At 46.9% G+C, this 20,862-nt stretch overlaps 1 protein-coding gene across 1 annotated transcript; it reads right to left on the bottom strand.

The window, feature by feature from the left end:
- Window positions 1-1,382: 1,382 nt before the first annotated feature.
- On the bottom strand, window positions 1,383-20,356 carry LRRC58 (leucine rich repeat containing 58). Its single transcript, XM_060236302.1, has 4 exons — window positions 19,881-20,356; window positions 11,212-11,340; window positions 3,650-3,927; window positions 1,383-1,625 (listed from the first exon to the last, which is right to left on the bottom strand). The coding sequence occupies exons 1-4, from the start codon at window positions 20,354-20,356 to the stop codon at window positions 1,417-1,419; spliced, it is 1,092 nt and encodes a 363-aa protein (XP_060092285.1). The 3' UTR covers window positions 1,383-1,416.
- Between the last annotated feature and the right edge of the window lie 506 nt (window positions 20,357-20,862).

The following is a 20,862-nucleotide window of genomic DNA, read 5'->3' on the forward strand; positions in this document are numbered from 1 at the left end:
TGCATAGCAGGACAAGAGGAGATGGCTCAGCATACAACATGAAGGACATGACAATGGAGGGAGGGAGGGAAATGGAGGAAGTGGTACAGTTAATGATATTGGATTTATATCCCGCCCTCCACTCCGAAGAGTCTCAGAGCGGCTCACAATCTCCTTTCCCTTCCTCCCCCACAACAGACACCCTGTGAGGTGGGTGGGGCTGGAGAGGGCTCTCACAGCAGCTGCCCTTTTCAAGGACAGAGTCTCAGAATGGCCTATAATCTCCTTTCCATTCCTCCCCCACAACAGACGCCCTGTGAGGTGGGTGGGGCTGGAGAGGGCTCTCACAGCAGCTGCCCTTTCAAGGACAACCTCTGCCAGGGCTAGGGCTGACCCAAGGCCATTCCAGCAGGTGCAAGTGGAGGAGTGGGGAATCAAACCCGGTTCTCCCAGATTAGAGTCCGCACACTTAACCACTACACCAAACTGGCTCTCCTACAGTTAGTCTGACTTTGCGGAATGGTATAGGCATAGGTATTAACAAATCCCATGCCGCTGACTGCTACTTTCTGGGTATGGAATTATGTCCTTTGACAAATGTATAAAATGGAAGCTTGTTAAATAATGGCACTTGGTTGCAAATGAGCTGAAATATAACCCAAGCTTATTAGTCTTACTGGTCAATGAGGATTTCTACTCCAGCAACTTAGGATGTACTGAAAACACAGTGAAGAAAGTTCTCCTAGAGGAGCATGAAGAGGGTCTGCGTAGCTAGAGGCACATGTCACAAATGGCTGAGGCAGCAGCTCTAATGAAGAGATGAGCAAAGCTGAACGAAGGCACCAAAGATATTCCCAAAGCTATATATATATATATATAAACAGGAAGATACAGCTCTCTCACTCTCTCTAGAACTGAACACTGGGTCCAAAGAGAATAAGAAAATTAACATGCCTTTGTGGCTAAAAATAAATAGAACGATTAAGCACTGCTGGGGGGGGAAAAACTAGAGTTCAAGTATGATTGATGCTAACGATAGCCCCTGGTTATTCCCCCACCCACCACCCTACTGGCACTATTTTATCACAGTGACATAGTTCAAAACGGTCCTCTTCGTATCAGTCTCAGTAGCGAAGGGCTTTAAAGCACCCTTTAACAAGGCCTCCAATACCTCCCGCCCATTCTTGTAATGCACATCTTTACCGTGCCAGTTTCCCCCCCCCCCCCCAAAGAAGACAATGATTTGAGCATCTTCAGGAGCAGAAAACCAGAACCAGTTCAACATCTGCCAAGATACTCTGTCGATGAGCGACAAAAGAGCAGGCAGGTCAACTTAATGTTTCACAAACGCTCCCTAGAAAGGGTCTTCTAACACCGTCATCCCACAGGTGTTCTTCTCACACACACAATTCCCTTCCGGGCTTCTGTCGCCCCCTTTCACCCCAGCAGAACCTTCTGCATGCGGCGAGCGGCGACGATGGCTTCATCTTCCGAGTCGGACTCGCTCTGGGAAGTAGAACTCTGGGAGGCGGAGCTGTAGGGGGAGGAGCACTCCGGGGAACACAGGTAGTGCATCAGCGGGAGGCGGTACTTCCCACAGAAGTCGACAAACTTGATCTGTCGGACGCAGCTGTCAAAATAGACTCCTAGGGAAGAAAACATTGAATATTGTGACTCTGCATGCAAGAGAACCTGAGAGGGAAAAGATTAAGACAGGGGTGTCAAACTCAATTTGTTCTGAGGGCCGGATCTGACATAAATGAGACCTTGTCGGGCCGAGACATGAAATGTAATGCCAAGTAGCAGAGATATAAACTTTCTAAAGGACATAGACAAACACAGTTAAAGATTTTTTTTTTAAAAAGGCCTAAAACAAAACATGCTTAAAATATTAGCACTCTTACAATATTGCAGTCAGCATCAAAGCAAGCTCTCCCCCCGCCACCGTCCTCCCCAAGAGAGGAGCCTCAGCCAATGGGGAAATAGAGGCTTTGGTCTGTAGGTTCTGTGCAAAGCAAACTGTGACACAGTAAGAAGCAAGAGAAAGGGAGAACGAAGACCTGTTTGTGGGCCTCATCCGGCCCACGGGCCACACACTTGACACCCCTGAGTTAAGAGAATCACTATGTACTCTTGTCAGTTGACCCCATCTTCTCATGGGTTAGATGTTAAGCCTCTTTGGCCGGTGCTTGCCTCCTGCAGCAAGTTAACTTTTTTGAAGTTTATCAAAAGTGTAAGCTAGGTGTACTTATATGAATACCTCATGTAATATGCTTCTATTTCTGTAAGTAAAATTTCTTTCTCGTTACCACTGGAGTCAGATCATCTTTGTAATTTATCTGAATAGCATTTTTCTCTTAACTGAGAAACAGGGAGGACCGGGGATATTGTATAAAGCATCTGCGCTTCCAACACAATTTTTTTTTTCACATTTCACCCAACAGAAAAATGGTCGTTTCTAAGGTAATGGACGTTTTGTCAACAGTGAAAATGTATATAAAACATCTTGATTCAGACAGCTGTATAATCCATAGCAAAATGTTTCTGCATGCTTACACAACCAGCCAGTATCAGGAAAACCCATCTTAACTGGCAAGTCAACTGGCTACCTTAAGTCAGGTCAAATTTGAGGAGCCCTGCTTAATAGCTCTTTTTAGTATGTGGTGCTGTCAAGTCAGTGTCAAAGTGTCACGTCGGAGTCTTCAGACGTGTGCATGCACACAAAAGCTGACACCCAGCATTCTGGTCTGAGAGGTGCCACTGGACTCAAACTCTGTACGATTTCTGATTAGTGAACAACACCTGGAAAGATGCAGGTGTACCCTCAAGGTTGTCTTGCTAAAAACCCAAGGGCTTTTCCATCTGTTTTGGAGCAACAGCTGGTTTATTATGCTGGAGGAGAGCCAGTTTGGTGCAGTGGTTAAGTGCGCGGACTCTTATCTGGGAGAACCAGGTTTGATTCCCCCCTCCTCCACTTGCGCCTGCTGGCATGGCCTTGGGTCAGCCAGAGCTCTGGCAGAGGTTGTCCTTGAAAGGGCAGCTGCTGTGAGAGCCCTCTCAGCCCCACCCACCTCACAGGGTGTCTGTTGTGGGGGGTAGAAGATATAGGAGATTGTAAGCCTCTCTCTGATTCAGAGAGAAGGGCGGGGTACAAATCTGCAATTCTTCTTCTTCTGCTCTCTGCATATTTTTTGTAGCTCTTGATAACCTAAGTGTGCCAATAAAACCACCTGATTCAATTAGCTGCTTAAGCATTTTGAAATCTGTTCAGACTAGAAAAAGATAAGAACTTGGACTCCAAGGGGAGAAGATGATGCAGTGGCACAGAATGTGTGCACAAAGGTTATATGGGGGGGGGGGGAGCTGGCAGAAGAAGAAGAAGATATTGGATTTATATCCCGCCCTCCACTCCAAAGAGTCTCAGAGCGGCTCACAATCTCCTTTGCCTTCCTCCCCCACAACAGACACCCTGTGAGGTGGGTGGGGCTGGAGAGGGCTCTCACAGCAACTGCCCTTTCAAGGACAACCTCTGCCAGAGCTCTGGCTGACCCAAGGCCATGCCAGCAGGTGAAAGTGGAGGAGTGGGGAATCAAACCCGGTTCTCCCAGATAAGAGTCCGCACACTTAACCACTACACCAAACTGGCTCTCCTCCATACTGCAGAACTCACCTCCGCATTTGGGGTTGGGGCAATTGCTGGCCAGATCCAAGTACTGGAGGAGGTTCTCCGGGAGATCACCAGATGCGTAAGGAACGTTGCGGGTCTTAATGGTGCGGCCAGCCAGTTCCTGGAGACTGGGAGGGTTGTAAGTCAGGTCGCGGACAAACCGCACGACCAAAGGATTCCCACGCAAGCTCAACTCTTCGAGGTGAATGAGATTGAGGATTTCCCGAGGAAGGTAGGTCAACAAGTTGTTATGGAGGCTCAGAGAACGCAGGGAAGGCAACCTGGAAGCCAAAGGGGAGAAAAAGATCAGGCAGACGGTGCTAGGCCTGTGGCGCTCTCAGATCCCTGGGTTCCCACAGGAGAAACCTCAGGGAGCCGATCTTAACACCTTTCAACGACCTTTCCACTAGTTTCTGAACGTGACAAGAAAAGCACAGTGCCGACTACCCCCAGGATTTGACATCACGTCCTGAAGCTTCTTTTTAACATTTATTTTAACACCCAGCCTGAAGAAACGTTCTGAAGAACTCAAAAGCTTGCGCGTTGCTACACGTCACTGGACTGGTACTAACAAAAGGTATCAGGTGGACTGTGTTCTATTTTTCTTTCGGACCAGCATGGCTGACAACTCGTTCCTTTATGCAAGGGGAATGTGCTTGGAAGGCCCTATACAACAGGACGTGCATAGCTCACCTCTCTTTCCTCCTGCATACCTGTGCAGCCAGGCCCTTCTCAAACCCCATCTGTTCTTGTTCCACACATAAGCCAGCCATTAAGACTAGCTACAAGGCACTGGGGCTGCTGGTCTGGTTTCTGAGCTGCGTATTTGACTGCAAAGAAGATTCCACCTCAAGGTGCAGAGGGCCATTCCTTCCCGTGTCATCTAGATTCCCATCACATTCTCCTCTGTCCAATCTCTTCCAAAGATCTGAGAAGGGGTGGGGGGGTGAGACAGAGGCACAGATCTCAAGAACACGGACATTCCCGGCACGTCCCCACTGGCGGAACCAGCCAAAGACAAAGCAGGACAGCTAGCAAATCCCTCCAAGACTCCAAAGCCCATCAAGGGACAAATGTAAAGTTCTGCATTTAGGGAGGAAAAAATCCAATGCATGGTTATAGGACAGGGGAGACTTGTCTTAGCAGTAGTATGTGCAAAAAGGACCTTAGGGCCTTAGTGGATCATGCGCTGAACATGAGTCAACAGTGTGATGGGGTGGCTAAAAAGGCAAATGCAATTTTGGGCTGTATCAACAGAAGTCTAGTGTCCAGATGATGTGACGTGATGCTATTGCTTTACTCTGCTCTGGTAACACCTCACCTTGTGTTCCGTTTTGGGTACCACATTTTAAGAAGGATATAGACAAGCTGGAATGGGTCCAGAGGAGGGCGACGAAGATGGTGAGGGGTCTGGAGACCAAGCCCTATGAGGAAAGGCTGAAAGAGCTGGGCATGTTTAGCCTGGAGGGGAGGCGGCTGAGAGGTGATATGATCACCATCTTCAAGTACTTGAAGGGCTGTCATATAGAGAATGGTGTGGAATAGTTTTCTGTGGCCCCAGAAGGTTTCAACCCATTGGTTCTGGTCCTATCTTCCAGGGCCACAGCAAACAATTCCACGCCACCCTCTATAGGACAGCCCTTCAAGTACTTGAAGATGGTGATCATATCACCTCTCAGCTGCCTCCTCACCAGGCTAAACATCCCCAGCTCCTTCAACCTTTCCTCATAGGACTTGGTCTCCAGACCCGTCACCATCTTTGTCACCCTCCTCTGGACCCGTTCCAGTTTGTCTATATCCTTCTTAAAATGTGGTGCCCAAAACTGAACACAATACTCCAGGTGAGGTCTTACCAGAGCAGAGTAAAGCGATACCATCACATCACGTGATCTGGACACTATACTTCTGTTGATACAGCCCAAAATTGCATTTGCCTTTTTAGCCACCGCATCACACTGTTGACTCATGTTCAGCGTATGATCCAGTAAGACCCCTAGATCCTTTTCGCACATAATACTGCTAAGACAAGTCTCCCCCATCCTATAACCATGCATTGGATTTTTCCTACCTAAATGCAGAACTTTACATTTATCCTCGTTAAAATTCATTTTATTGATTTTAGCCCAGTTTTCCAGCCTGTCAAGTTCATCCTGTTTCTGTCTTCTTCTGTGTTTGCAACCCCTCCCAATTTAGCATCATCTGCAAATTTAATAAGCATTCCCTCTATTCCTTCATCCAAATCATTGATAAAGATGTTGAACAAAACAGGCCCCAGGACAGATCCTTGAGGCACTCCACTTGTCACTCCTCTCCAAGAGGATGAGGAACCATTCACATGCACTCATTGGGTGCAATCTGTTAAGAAGAAGAAGAAGATGATATTGGATTTATATCCCGCCCTCCACTCTGAAGAGTCTCAGAGCGGCTCACAATCTCCTTTACCTTCCTCCCTCACAATAGACACCCTGTGAGGTGGGTGGGGCTGGAGAGGGCTCTCACAGCAGCTGCCCTTTCAAGGACAGAGTCTCAGAATGGCCTACAATCTCCTTCCCCTTCCTCTCCCACAACAGACACCCTGTGAGGTGGGTGGGGCTGGAGAGGGCTCTCACAGCAGCTGCCCTTTCAAGGACAACCTCTGCCAGAGCTATGGCTGACCCAAGGCCATGCTAGCAGGTGCAAGTGGAGGAGTGGGGAATCAAACCTGGTTCTCCCAGATAAGAGTCCGCACACTTAACCACTACACCAAACTGGCTCTCCAGTTACGGATCCACCTAACGGTAACAGGATCCATACCACATTTTGCCAACTTGTCAACAAGGATAGTAGGTGGAACCTTATCAAAAGCCTTACTGAAATCAAGATAAACGATGTCTACAGCATTCCCTTGATCCAGCGAGGTAGTCACTTTCTCAAAAAAAGAGATCAGGTTAATCTGACATGACTTGTTCTTGAGAAAACCATGCTGGCTCTTAGTAATCACATCCATTCTTTCTAAATGTTCCAGGACCGACTGTTTGATGATTTGTTCTAAAACTTTTCCAGTTATAGACGTCAAGCTGACGGGTCGGTAGTTACCCAGATCGTCTTTTTTCCCCTTCTTGAAGATGGAGACAACATTCATCCGCCTCCAATCTTCTGGCACCTCTCCTGTTCTCCAAGAATTCTCAAAAATAATAGCCAGAGACTCAGAAATTACATCTGCAAGCTCTTTTAGAACCCTTGGATGCAATTCATCTGGCCCTGAGGACTTAGTTTCATTTAAAGAAACTAGGTGTTTATGTATTACCCCTATGCTGATCCTAAGTTGGAATTTCATATCCTACTTATATGTTCTGTTTTTGCCATGTTGAGCACCGTTTCCCTCAGAAGAGAAGACTGAGGAAAAATAGGAATTGAGCAGTTCTGCCCTCTCTTCATTACCTGTTACAATTTCACTTTCTTGCCCTCGCAATGGGCCTACTGTGTCCTTGCTCTTTTTCTTACTCTGAAAAGAACCCTTTTTTGTTGTTTTTAGCATCTTTGGCCAGCCTAAGCTCATACTTAGCTTTAGCTTTCCTAACTTTTTCTCTACAAGCACTGGTGATTTGTTTATATTCATCCTTGGTTATAAGGCCCTCCTTCCAATTCCTAAAGGAGTCTTTTTTATTTCTCCAATCTCTAGAGAGCTGTTTATGGAGCCGCTTTGGCTTTCTAGACTTTTTCCATTTTTTCTTCTCATAGGAATCGTCTGTGATTGTGCTTTCAATATTTCGCTTTTAAGAAACTCCCACCCCTCCTGAACCCCCTTCCTCCTAAGTATTTCTGACCATGGGATTTTACCCAGCATAGTTCTAAGTTTATAGAAGTTTGCCTTTCTGAAGTCCAACCTATAAGTCTGACTACGTATAGCTTTTCCCTTCCCTAAGACTGTAAATTCCAAAATCACATGGTCACTACTGCCCAGGGTGCCCACTATTTCCACTTCTTCAATCAATTCTTCCTTGTTGGTGAGAATCAAATCCACGATAGCAGATCCCCTTGTTTCCGTCTTCACTTCCTGGAAAAGGAAGTTGTCAGCAAGACAAGTCAGGAATCTATTTGACTTTTCATTTTTAGCGGAATTGGACTGCCAACAGATGTCTGGGTAATTGAAATCTCCCATGATCACGGTATCCCTTCTCTTGGAGAACTTTGCAATCTGCTGTAGAAGTTTCTCATCCAAGTCCTCTGCCTGACTTGGTGGTCTATAGCAGACCCCCACAATAATATCACTGTTATTTCTTACTTCTTTTATTTTTACCCAGAGACTCTCAACTGAGCTGCCATGCTCAGATTCACATTTTTCTCACAAGTATATACCTCCTTCACATATACTGCTACGCCTCTGCCCTTTCTCATTTGCCTGTCCCTTTAAAATAAGTTGTACCCCTGAATCCTAATATTCCAGTTGTGAGTGTCATCCCACCACATTTCAGTAAGGCCTATTATGTCATAGTCCCCTTCCTTTATTAGGACTTCCAGTTCCTCGTGTTTATTTCCCATACTCTGTGCATTAGTGTAGAGATATTGGAATCCATGTTTTATGCATCCCGAGAGTCTGGTTTCCGTACAAGTCTACAAGTTAACATTACCCAGCATATGCACCACTCTTTGCAAATCTTTAATGTTCTTATCCCCAGTTTCTGGCATCATACGAGGCTTTGAATTATTGTCTCGCTCCCCAATACAATTTAGTTTAAAGCCATCCTTATTAGGTTAGCAAGGCTGTTACAAAACACCCTTTTCCCTACTGCCGTAAGGTGCAAACCATCTCCTGATAGAAGACCACCATCTCGAAAACGTAAGCCATGGTCTAGAAATCCAAATCTTTCCTGACGACACCATTGACGTAGCCAGTCATTTATTTGAAGTATTCTTCTTTCAACAGGAAGCACTGACGAGAACACAACCTGTGCGCCCTTCAACAGGAAGCACTGACGAGAACACAACCTGTGCGCCCAGCTTCTTCACCTACTGACCAAAAGCCACATAGTCTTTTCTCATACGTTCAGGGCTATGACGGGCAGTATCGTTTGCTCCCACCTGGATCAGCAAGAAAGGATAGTAATCCGTGGGCTTGATAAGTCTTCCAATCCTTTCTGTCACGTGCTGGATGGGTGCACTCGGCAGACAGCAGACCTCTTGGAATGACAAGTCCAGTCGGCGCACTTTGGGCTCCAGCCCTCTGAGCAAGGAGTCTCCAATCACCACCACCTTTCTATATCGGGGAGCAGAAGCTCCAGGCTTCTTATCCACAAGATCCTGAGAAACTTTCTTCAAGTTTCATGGAGGCTGGGGAAGTAGCCCTTGTTCCAATGGCTCAGAATCGGTTACTGTGGGGAGATCCTGGAACCTATTGCTGAGCAGCAGGGGCTCAGAAAATCTCCTGATTTTCTTTCTCCTTCGGGTTACATTTTTTCCAGGAACCCTCCTCCTGTGTTGGGTCCTCTTCTAATTGCTGAGATACCGTTTCCTCTCCCTCCTCTTGTCCTTTCAAGAGCGCCTCATACGTTTTGTCAAGAAAATCCTCATCTTCCTTTATACACTGCAGCATGGACAATCGTGCCTCTAGTCCCTGTATCTTTTCCTCCAGCAGCGCCACTAACTTCCACTTGCTGCAAGTGTAATTCGTGCTACTCTCAGGTAGAAATGCAAACATCCCACAGTCTTTACACGTCACTGCCTCTGCTCCCTCACCAGCCATACCGCTGCAATCCATTTCAAAATTTTCTTTATCTTCACTTCTTTAAATCTCACTACCAACTGACACCTGAAACCACTTTTGAGTAACTACCCACCTTTCTACAGAACCCCTAGGCTAGAACCCCAGGCTAAGAGCCACAGGCCAAGAGCCCTTTGGCTCGCGCCTCTGGCAAGGATGAGCCTTGCAAATTAAAGGCTCAAACCCCCACCCACTTCTGACTCAACAGTCAGAGCAACAGCAGAGGGTGGGGCCAGCAATTACCCCCAGGCAAACAAGCTCTCCTCACTCAGCAACAGCTTGCCAGCAGCTCTGTTCTACATCCAAACAGCTTCTTCTACTGCAGCTGAGCTACTTCTGCCTCTGTTCATCGGTCCATCAAGGTCAATACTGTCAACTCAAACTGGCAGAATCTCTCCAGGGTCTCAGGCTGAGGTCTTTTACATCACCTACTGCCTTTAACTGGAGGACTGAATCCAAGACATTCTGCATGCCAAGCAGATACTCTACCACTGAGCCACAGCCCCTCCTTAGGTCTTACATAATATGTAGCCTCTCTGTCAAGGACTCCTTATATTGCTAAGGTGTAGAGATTAAGTCTACCACACCCTGAACTTTATTTCTTTAATTGCTGCTACCGTGGCAGCTATTTACCAAATCTGTTCAGCTATTTCTGTTATAACATAAATGGGGGAACAGAAACTGTGGGAGAGAGAAAGGGGATGCCGGGTCACGTTGGCTCTGGAAAGTCTCCCTTAATGTTCTTTCCCCCTCTCTGCTTCATATATATTTAGCCTGTGCACCTGCACTAGATCAAGAGATGTAAGCTCAGTGACCCATCTAAAGACAAACGGGTGAAGGGCCTCCACTGAAAAGCAGTCTTTGAGGAAAGATGAAAGTTTTCTCTGTAATGGCTCACTAACACATTCAAGTTCACACTGACGTTGCATTCATCAGGAGAGAAACAGACATGCAAGAACCTGCTCTCAACCCACCTAGATAAGACTGCACACTTAGGGATATATATCTTATATGGATAATGCTTCTGCAGGTGCGCACACACAAAACTCGGCCCACACACGTACAAGTTACAGGTAGGTATATGGAGATAGTGAGACCTGCTGGGTATTAAAATGAGGCACACATGCTGTAAGTTGCTGCCGGTCACCGCTGCCCAGCATATGCTGCAAGACGACCCTCAGGAAACAACATAGAAGAAGAAGAAGAAGATGATGATATTGGATTTATATCCCGCCCTCCACTCCAAAGAGTCTCAGAGCGGCCTACAATCTCCTTTCCCTTCCTCCCCCACAACAGACACCCTGTGAGGTGGGTGGGGCTGGAGAGGGCTCTCACAGCAGCTGCCCTTTCAAGGACAGAGTCTCAGAATGGCCTACAATCTCTTTTACATTCCTCCCCCATAACAGACACCCTTTGAGGTGGGTGGGGCTGTGAGGGCTCTCCCAGCAGCTGCCCTTTCAAGGACAGAGTCTCAGAGCGGCCTACAATCTCCTTTCCCTTCCTCCCCCACAACAGACACCCTGTGAGGTGGGTGGGGCTGAGAGGGCTCTCACAGCAGCTGCCCTTTCAAGGACAACCTCTGCCAGAGCTATGGCTGACCCAAGGCCATTCCAGCAGCTGTAAGCAGAGGAGTGGGGAATCAAACCCGGTTCTCCCAGATAAGAGTCCGCACACTTAACCACTACACCAAACTGGCTCTCCACAAGCTTGCTTGTTCCTTCCTGCTTGCAAATACCCTCTAGAGAAAATGCTGCCAAATTCAAAAGCAGTTATTGAATCACAGCAGACCGAGATTCCAAATAAGCAAAGGGCGAGAGATACTCACTGGGCCAGCTGAGGGGGTATGCTCTGAATCTTGTTATCGCACAGCACTAGATAACTCAGCGAAGGCAGGTTTGCCAGCTCCGGTGGGATTGACGTTATGAAATTCCCTCCAAGGTACAAAAACTCTAAACTGAAAGAGAAATGATAACGTTCCCTCGGTTAGCTTCGATTTCTCCCAGTGTTTCAGCCCCAGGTGGTTCACAGCGGAAATCGTGCTTTCCCAAAGACACCTCCCACCCACCCCCAACCCCTGTGCAGGAAGACACAAACAGGCATTAGCATATTCCGCATTTAAGACATCTGGACCTGTCTTTTGAATTGATCACTCGAAAGGGGGATGGAGACAGACTGCCGTCCTCCCATATGAGCCTAGAAGCTGCAAAGTGGCTTGCTCTAGATTAGGGGTGGCCAAATTGTAGCTCAGGAGGCACTCCACCCCATTGGCCAGCTTGGAGAAGGCATTTATTTCTTTAAAAGACTTCTCCAAGCCAAACCAGCTGACAGCTCGGAGAAGGCTTTTAAAGTTAAAGTTGCTTTCTTTCTACCTCTCCCTCCCTCCCATCTATCTTCCTCCCGGCTCTCAAGCATCTGCTGTTCATGTCTTGTGGCTCTCAAACATCTGATGCTTATTCTATGTGGCTCTTATGTTAAGCAAGTTTGGCCACCTCTGCTCTAGAGAGTAAATAAGATGCCACGTTTGCAACAATTGCAGTGTCCAAGTTGTCTCCAAGGGCAGCCCCAAGTGGAGCATGTCTCTACAGCCCAGCGCTGAGGCTACAGCAGTAGAGAATAGCATTACAATAGAGAAAGAGAAGTCGCTTAAGTGCTGGAAGTCCAGGAAAGAATGAGCAAATACTTCGTACCACTGCACAAGCCTGATTTTGGTAACCAAGTATGACAACGTGATGGAGCGGTGACTCAGTCCGTCCAAGAGAGGACTGCCCCATCAAAGATGGGAAGCTTAACAGGCCCCTCTGAATGTCAGCCTTGCCAACGACTGCCCACCTTGTCTGGATTCACCTCTGCCCCCTTTACACTGAGCCATTTGATTGCTGGCTGGCAAACCTTAGCCTAGAGCAGAGACAGCTGCTTCTGGAGATTTACAAAAAGCAATCAATACTCCCTCTAAGCTGTGGAGTCTTGAGAGCAAAAATTCTACTTTGTGAGCTGCTGGCATTAAAGTGGTGAGCGACTGCAGAAGTTAGTTTGCTCTGGGGGCATTTTTCCTGAGCCAAGACAAAAATATGTGAGCAGGAGGCTAAGAGAACTGTGAGCTGCCTCGCACTAGCTCAGCTCTGAGCCACCGCCTACCAGCTATGCGTGGCTCTGCTCACTGTGCCGGATTCCTCATCTGATGAAGTGTGCTTAGAGGCACACGAAAGCTGACGTTCAGAATAAAACCAAGTTGGTCTTAAAGGTACAACTGACTCCTATTTTGTTCTACTACTTCGGACCAACGCGGCTGCCCGCTTGGATCAGCGCAGAGGGAACACCGAAAGCCATGTGTGCATTTCTTTTATTCCCTTTTTAAAAAATTGTCCGCCTGCCTTGCTGAGACTCAAGGTGGATGACAAACCTGCCTTGACCGGAGTCAGACCATCTCGCCCAGTACTGTTTGACCAGACAGGAAGCCAGGGTCTCATGCTGAGCCCATCACCTCCTCCCTAACCCTTTTAAATGGAGATGCTGGGGACTGAACCTGGCACTTTCTGCATGCCAAGCAGATGCTCTCCCACTGAGCTGTGGTGCCTCCCCCTTTATTCCCAAGCTACAAGCACTCTTATTACAAGGTTCTACATGCATTTCTTTTAAAAGGTTAATGCACGGCCCTTTGTTACTGTTCTGGATAAGTCATCCACCTAGCCCACCAGCAAGGACTCTTCCCCCTAATAAGCCCAATTCCAGTCCCCAAGCATTTCAGCAAAAACAAACTGCACCAAACGCTGCAGGAACATAATACGCGACACAACACCCACATTTCTCTTGTGGGTACGGAAGAACGTAAGTAGGCATAAGGACAAAAATATCCCCTATCAACGAGATCCCGTGTGATATATATTGCAATCAGAATACTAACCTAGGCTCTGGGAGGTCCAGAATACTAACCTAGGCTCTGAACCCCCACTCTGCACCCACACTTGCTGGCTGTCCTTTGACAACCCACAACTTGAAGGCCAGTAGCTCACAAAGTAGAATTTTGGCTCTCAAGACTCCACAACTTCAGATAGCAAGCCTAAGAAGGTATACTCTGGATTCTATTCAATGGGGTTTACTCCCAGGAAAGTGTCCTTAGGATTGCACTGTTAAGAGTATTGATTGTCTAGCCTACCTCACAGGGTTGTTGTAAGAACAATACAAAAAGCCGGGTATAAGCAGCTTATAAATGAATAAACACCAGCTTCAGTGCAGCGGCTGAAGTCCGCTCTGGGCCAGAGGAAGCTGCTGCAGGGATCCCCATTTTGAAAAATCTGTAAGGTAGAGTCACTGGGTCCAGGTGGAGAAATTCCCAGCGATCTGGAGGAAGGCTGAAGCCTGGGAAAGGAGCTCAGCAGGGTACAGTGCCCTAGAGCAGGGGTGGCCAAACTTTCATTAACATAAGAGCCACAAAGAATAAACGGGAATGTTTGAGAGACAGAAGACGTGAACATCAGGGAAGGAGGGCAGGAGGTGGAAAGAAAGCAACTTTAATGCATTCTCCAAGCCACCAGCTGGCTCGGTGAAATCATTGAGAGAGAAATGCCTTCTCCAAGCATTTGGTCTGAAAAATTACAGACCAATTTCACTTTTGAACAATGATTATAAAATATTTACAAGAATTCTGGCAGAACGTCTTAAGCAATATTTGATAAATTTTATAAAAGAGGACCAAGCCGGTTTTCTTCCCAAAAGACAAATAAGAGACAATATTAGAACTGTTGTAAATATTGTAGAATATTATGAAAGACATCCAGAAAAGGAAGTAGCGCTATTCTTTGCGGATGCAGAAAAAGCATTTGACAATTTAAATTGGGACTTTATGTTTGCAGTGATGGAAAAAATGGAGCTTGGAGAAAGTTTTATAAGAATGATAAAGGCAATATATTCTGAACAAAGTGCAAGGCTGTGCATCAACGCAGATCTTACAGATGAAATGAAAATTAGTAAAGGTACCAGACAAGGCTGCCCGCTTTCGCCATTGCTGTTTATAATGACTCTTGAAATTTTACTAATGCAGATTCAAGAAGAAAAAGATTTAGAAGGACTACAAATAAAAGGATTTACCTATAAATACAGAGCATTTGCAGATGATATAATGTTTATAAATGAAAATCCTTTACAAGTTACACCTTTGTTGTTAATGAGAATACAAGAGTTTGGGGAGTTGGCGGGACTTTATATAAACAAAGAAAAATCAAAAATCTTATGTAAGAATATGCAGAAAAATAGACAACAAGAACTACAAAGACTAACGGGTTGTGAAGTTACCTCTAAGGTAAAATACCTAGGGGTAGAGATAACAATGAAAAATATTGATTTGTTTAAGAACAATTATGAAAAGCTATGGCGTAAAATAGAAGAAGATATGCTAAAGTGGAACAAGCTCAATTTGTCACTGTTGGGTAGAATAGCTGCAGTAAAAATGAATATTTTACCAAGGATTATGTATCTGTTTCAAACCATCCCCATTGTGAAAGATGCTAAGCAATTTGATAAATGGCGAAGAAAAATTTCGGAATTCGTGTGGGCCGGGAGGAAACCTAGAATTAAAATGAAAGTCCTGATAGATGCGAAAGAGAGAGGTGGATTCCAATTACCAGATTTGAAACTGTATCATGAAGCAATTTGTTTAGTATGGTTAAAAGAATGGATAACGTTATTAAATAAAAAACTTCTAATGTTAGAAGGCCATGGAAAAAAATTCGGCTGGCATGCATATTTGTACTATGAAAAAAAGAAGATGGACGGTCTTTTCTCTCACCATTATATAAGGAGTAGCTTATTAAATGTGTGGATAAAGTACAAGAAATATGGTGATGAGAGGAGACCTTTATGGATAGTGCCGGCTGAAGTGATAAAGTTAACGGCCAAAACAGTCAAGGAAAAACAACTATCATACAACCAGTTACTAAAAATACAAAGCGGGAAAATAGAATTGAAAACTGCAGAAGAACTAAACTATAAATATGATTGGTTTCAAATGCAACAAATAAAAAGTTTGATGGAGAATGATATCAAAGCTGAAGGAATAAGGAAAGAACAAATAGAAATGGAAAGAGTTCTGCTTGGAGATAATGAGAAATTAATTTCAAAAGTGTACAAATTACTTTTACAATGGGCTACAGAAGATGAAGTAGTGAAATCTCAAATGATAAAATGGGCAATTAATGTAAATAAAGAAATAAAGATGGAATCTTGGGAATATCTGTGGAAAAATTCCATGAAACTCGCAACATGTCATAGTATTAAAGAGAACTGTTTTAAGATGATGTATAGATGGTATATGACTCCAAAAAAATTAGCAAAGATGAACAATAAGATGCCAGATAGGTGCTGGAAATGTAAAAAGCATGAAGGTTCTTTCTACCATATGTGGTGGACTTGTGAAAGAGCTAAAATGTTTTGGCAAATGATTCAACAAGAGATATCTAAGATCCTGGGATATGAATTCAATAAAGAGGCAGAGACTTTTCTGCTGGGATTACAAATGGAAAAATTTCCAAAAGAAGATAGAACATTAATATGGTACTTGCTCTCAGCTGCTAGGACATTGTATGCGCAGTTGTGGAAGCAAGAAAAAATACCAGAAAAATGGGACTGGATTATGAAAGTTATGTCATGGAGTGAAATGGACAAATTAACAAGAAAATTAAGAGACTGTGATTTAGAACTTTTTAACCAAGAGTGGAAGAAATTCAGAAGATATGTAGAGAAAGAGTGGAAAATAAAAGGACATTGGACAATTTTTGAGGATTAAGATTTTTAAGATAACAATATAACTCTTGAAGGGGGTTCTTCTTCCCTATGTTTCTTTTTTGTTTCGTTTTTTTTCTTGATAGTTAAGGGTACCTTTAATATGTTTTTTTAAAGAAAATAACACTGGCGGGGGTCAAGTAATTGGGGGAGGGGTGGGAGAAAGTAAGATGTGGGGTAGAATGATGGTCTTTTTCTTAATATATATTAAGCTTTTTATAAGTTGTAGTTATAGTTCTACTACCATATGTTACTAATAAAATTGTTTATTCAAGCCAGCTGACAGTGAGATGGGGGCTTCCAGAGCCACACACAATATGTGTGAAAGAGCCACATGTTGCTCCCAAGCCACAGTTAGGCCACCTCTATCCTAGAGTCTGCCCCTTGAAATTAGCCATCTCATCCAGGGAGAACTGATCCAGGGAGAACTGACCTGGAACTCAGCACTAATTCCAGGAGATCTCCAGGTCCCACCTGGAAGCTGCCAATTCAACTTTAAGGCACCCCTATATTGACCAAAAATAGGGTTACTGTGTGTCCTCTTTCTTGGATGCCTGTCCTCTTTGGGGCTCCTGAAGCAAATGTCCTCTTTTTGGGTTGGAAGCATAGGAATATTCCTATCTAGCAGCAATTACCACAGCTTACATAGGATGGGTGTTAAAAAATGGAATTTGTCAAGGTGACCCCTTGTTTAAAGTAGTCAGATGGAAAATGCATTCGGGTTTTTTGTTTTTCGATATATGGTAACCAGTGTTCCCTCTAAGTTGAGTTGGGGTGAGCTAGCTCACAGATTTTTAGCCTCCAGCTCACACATTTTTGTCTTAGCTCACAAAAAATGACCTCAGAGCACAATGATCTATGCAGTAGCTCACAGCTTTAATGCCAGCAGCTCACAAAGTAGAATTTTTGCTCACAAAACTCTGCAGCTTAGAGGGAACACTGATGATAATTAGGGTTGCCAAGTCCAATTCAAGAAATATCTGGGGACTTTGGGGGTGGAGCCAGGAGCAAGGTTGTGACAAGCCTAACTGAACTCCAAAGGGAGCTCTGGCCATCACATTTAAAGGGACCGCACATCTTTTAAATGCCTTCCCTCCATTGGAAATAATGAAGGATAGGGGCACCTTCTTTGGGGGCTCATAGAATTGGAGCCGCTGGTCCAATCTTTTTGAAACTTGGAGGGTATTGTGGGTAGAGGCACTGGATGCTATGCTGAACATTTGGTGCCTCTACCTAAAAAGCAGCCTCAGAGCTCGATACCTGCAGATCAATTCTCCATTATACCCTATGCTATGGGGATTGGTCTCCATAAGGAATAATGGAGTCTCCAGCAGACATTTCCACCCCCCCGCCCTCTTTCTGATGACCCTGAAGCGGGGGAGGGCCTCCAAACGGGGGGATCCCCTGCCCCCATCTGGGGATGGACAACCCTACATCATGCACACCCTATCTCTTCCTCTTCCTGAACTTGGGGGAAAAACTGATAACTGAGGGAATGCCCACAGAAGAGCTGTGCTATGGGCATTGTGTGCTATCCCTAGCTCCCAGTAGGCTTTTAATCCTGGTCTAGCCCCGTCCCCAAACTGTTTTTCTACACTAGAATAATAGAAGCATGAACTCATTAGAGTTGGGTTCTATGATTCCATGATTCAAGTGTAGAATGTCAGTTTGAGGGCAGGGCTGAACCAGAATTAAATTCCAGTATGGAACTGGCCGAACTGTGGCATTTCGCACGAACTGGAGTCCCACCATATCCTTTTAAGGAAAGCGCACTGGACCAGTGTTCCCTCTAAGATGAGTTAGTGTGAGCTAGCTCACACTTTTTTAGCCTCCATCTCACATGTTTTTGCCTTAGCAGGAAGGATGATCCCCAGAGCACACTAATTGATGCAGCAGCTCACCACTTTCATGCCAGTCGCTCACCAAGTAGATTTTTTGCTCACAAGACTCCGCAGCTGAGAGGGGACATTGATGGCAACCAGTGTTCCCTCTAACCTGCGTTAGCGTGAGCCAGCTCACAGATTTTTAGCCTCCAGCTCACACATTTTTTGTTGTAGCTCAGCAAGCTCGGCCTCAGAGCGCAACACCTTCTGCAGGAGCTCACCACTTTAAGGCCAGTCGTTCACCAAGTAGATTTTTGCTCACAAGACTCCGCAGCTGAGAGGGGACATTGATGGCAACCAATTGAGAGGGGCAATTGATGGCAACCAGCTCACACATTTTTGTTGCAGCTCAGCAAGCTCGGCCTCAGAGCGCAACACCTTCTGCAGGAGCTCACCACTTTAAGGCCAGTCATTCACCAAGTAGATTTTTTGCTCACAAGACTCGGCAGCTGACATTCAGTGGAAGATTAGGACTTTGTGCCCTTGGCTGAGGGGAAAAGACTAAGAGAAGATGGGGAGGGTTGGGGGGGGGAGGGTTATTTGTTAATTCCAACATTCATATGCTGTAATGGCCAATTGTACAAGAGTCAATAAAACATAAAAATATTTATTAAAAAAAAACAAGACTCGGCAGCTGAGAGGGGACATCGATGGCAACCCGTGTTCCCTCTAAGCTGCGTTGGCTAGCTCACAGATTTTTAGCCTCCAGCTCACACATTTTTGTTGCAGCTCAGCAAGCTCGGCCTCAGAGCGCAACACCTTCTGCAGGAGCTCACCACTTTCCCGCCAGTCGCTCCCCAAGTAGATTTTTTGCTCTGCAGCTGAAAGGGGGCACTGATGGCAACCCATGCTCCCTCTACGCTGCGTTAGCGTGAGCGAGCTCACAGACCTTTAGCCTCCAGCTCACACATTTTTGTTGCAGCTCAGCAAGCTCGGCCTCAGAGCGCAACACCTTCAGCAGGAGCTCACCACTTTCCCGCCAGTCACTCCCCAAGTAGATTTTTTTGCTCTGCAGCTGAAAGGGGGCACTGATGGCAACCCATGCTCCCTCTAAGCTGCGTTAGCGTGAGCGAGCTCACAGATCTTTAGCCTCCAGCTCACACATTTTTGTTGTAGCTCAGGAAGCTCGGCCTCAGAGCGCAACACCTTCTGCAGGAGCTCACCACTTTCCCGCCAGTCGCTCCCCAAGTAGATTTTTTTGCTCTGCAGCTGAAAGGGGGCACTGATGGCAACCCATGCTCCCTCTAAGCTGCGTTAGCGTGAGCGAGCTCACAGATCTTTAGCCTCCAGCTCACACATTTTTGTTGCAGCTCAGCAAGCTCGGCCTCAGAGTGCAACACCTTCTGCAGGAGCTCACCACTTTCCCGCCAGTCGCTCCCCAAGTAGATTTTTTTGCTCTGCAGCTGAAAGGGGGCACTGATGGCAACCCATGCTCCCTCTAAGCTGCGTTAGCGTGAGCGAGCTCACAGATCTTTAGCCTCCAGCTCACACATTTTTGTTGCAGCTCAGCAAGCTCGGCCTCAGAGCGCAACAACTTCTGCAGGAGCTCACCACTTTCCCGCCAGTCGCTCACCAAGTAGACTTTTTGCTCTGCAGCTGAGAAGGGACATTGATGGCAACCTGTGTTCCCTCTAAGCTGCATTAGTGTGAGCGAACTCACAGATCTTTAGCCTCCAGCTCACACATTTTTGTTGCAGCTCAGCAAGCTCGGCCTCAGAGCGCAACACCTTCTGCAGGAGCTCACCACTTTCCCGCCAGTCGCTCCCCAAGTAGATTTTTTGCTCTGCAGCTGCAAGGGGGCACTGCTGCCAACCCTGCCCAAGGCCCGGCTGCTCACCTGCGGAGCTCCTGTATGGCGGCGGGGATGGTGTGGAGGCGGTTGCCGCCCAGGCTGAGGCTCTGGAGGCCGCGCAGGCCGAGCAGGGCGGCGGGCAGGCGGGCGAAGCGGTTGCCGCTGAGGTTGAGGGCGCGCAGGGAGCGGCCGAGGGGGGAGGCGGCCAGGCCTTTGGGCAGGGAGCCCTCGGCGCCCAGCCGGTTGTTCTTGGCCAGCAGCGTGTGGAGGCGGCCGAGGGAGAGCAGCTCCGCGCCCAGCGCCCGCAGCCCCGTCCCGCTCACGTCCAGCACCTCCAGCCCCGGGAAGCAGCGCTCCAGCCCCGGCGGCAGCCCGCCCGACGCCGACACCCACGAGCGCGGCACCACCAGGCGACGCGACGCCGCGGAGGACGACGACTCCCCCGCCGCCAGCAGCAGCAGCGTCTCCTCTTCCCCCGCCGCCCGACGCCCCTCAGGCTCCTGCCCTGGCGCCGCCGCCATCTTGCGCGCTCCGGAGAGCCGCCCCGGAACCTGGCTAAGGCAGAGGCCGCCCGCAGCCCGCTATAAAAACCCTCGCTCCCATACAGGTTCCCGGGCGGCCCCACCGGCCTGCTTTACGGCCTATGCCGCTTCCCGGGCGGGCCGCAGGAGGGCAGTTGAACGGCGCCCGGGCTGAACCACTTCACAGGGGGAAGAGGGGGGGGAGGCTCAGAAGCAGTGCTCCCTCTAAGCCAATGGTAGCTCTCCGGATGGTTTTTGCCTACAACTCCCATCAGCCCCAGACATTGGCCATGCTGGCTGGGGCTGATGGGAGTTGGAGGCAAAAAAAAATCAGCTACCGTTGGCCACCCCTGCTCTAAGCTGATGAACAAAGCAGGAGTCCAGTCGCACCTTTAAGACCAACCAAGTTTTATTTAGAACGTTCTAAATAAAAATGGGTTGGTCTTAAAGGTGAAACTGGACTCCTGCTTTGTTCAACTGCTTCAGACCCAACAAGGCTGCCCGCT

This window comes from Heteronotia binoei, chromosome 4 (genome assembly GCF_032191835.1).
Source record: "Heteronotia binoei isolate CCM8104 ecotype False Entrance Well chromosome 4, APGP_CSIRO_Hbin_v1, whole genome shotgun sequence".
Classification (NCBI taxonomy): domain Eukaryota; kingdom Metazoa; phylum Chordata; class Lepidosauria; order Squamata; family Gekkonidae; genus Heteronotia; species Heteronotia binoei.

What these genes read in the sequence shown, in the direction of transcription:
- LRRC58 (XM_060236302.1), bottom strand. Translation starts at nt 20,356, where the DNA reads ATGGCGGCGGCGCCAGGGCAGGAGCCTGAGGGGCGTCGGGCGGCGGGG. An exon ending in GCCATACAGGAGCTCCGCAG is followed by an intron (nt 11,341 to 19,880) that starts GTGAGCAGCCGG and finishes TTTCTCTTTCAG; the next exon opens with TTTAGAGTTTTTGTACCTTG. An exon ending in CCCCAACCCCAAATGCGGAG is followed by an intron (nt 1,626 to 3,649) that starts GTGAGTTCTGCA and finishes TTTCTTCCCTAG; the next exon opens with GAGTCTATTTTGACAGCTGC.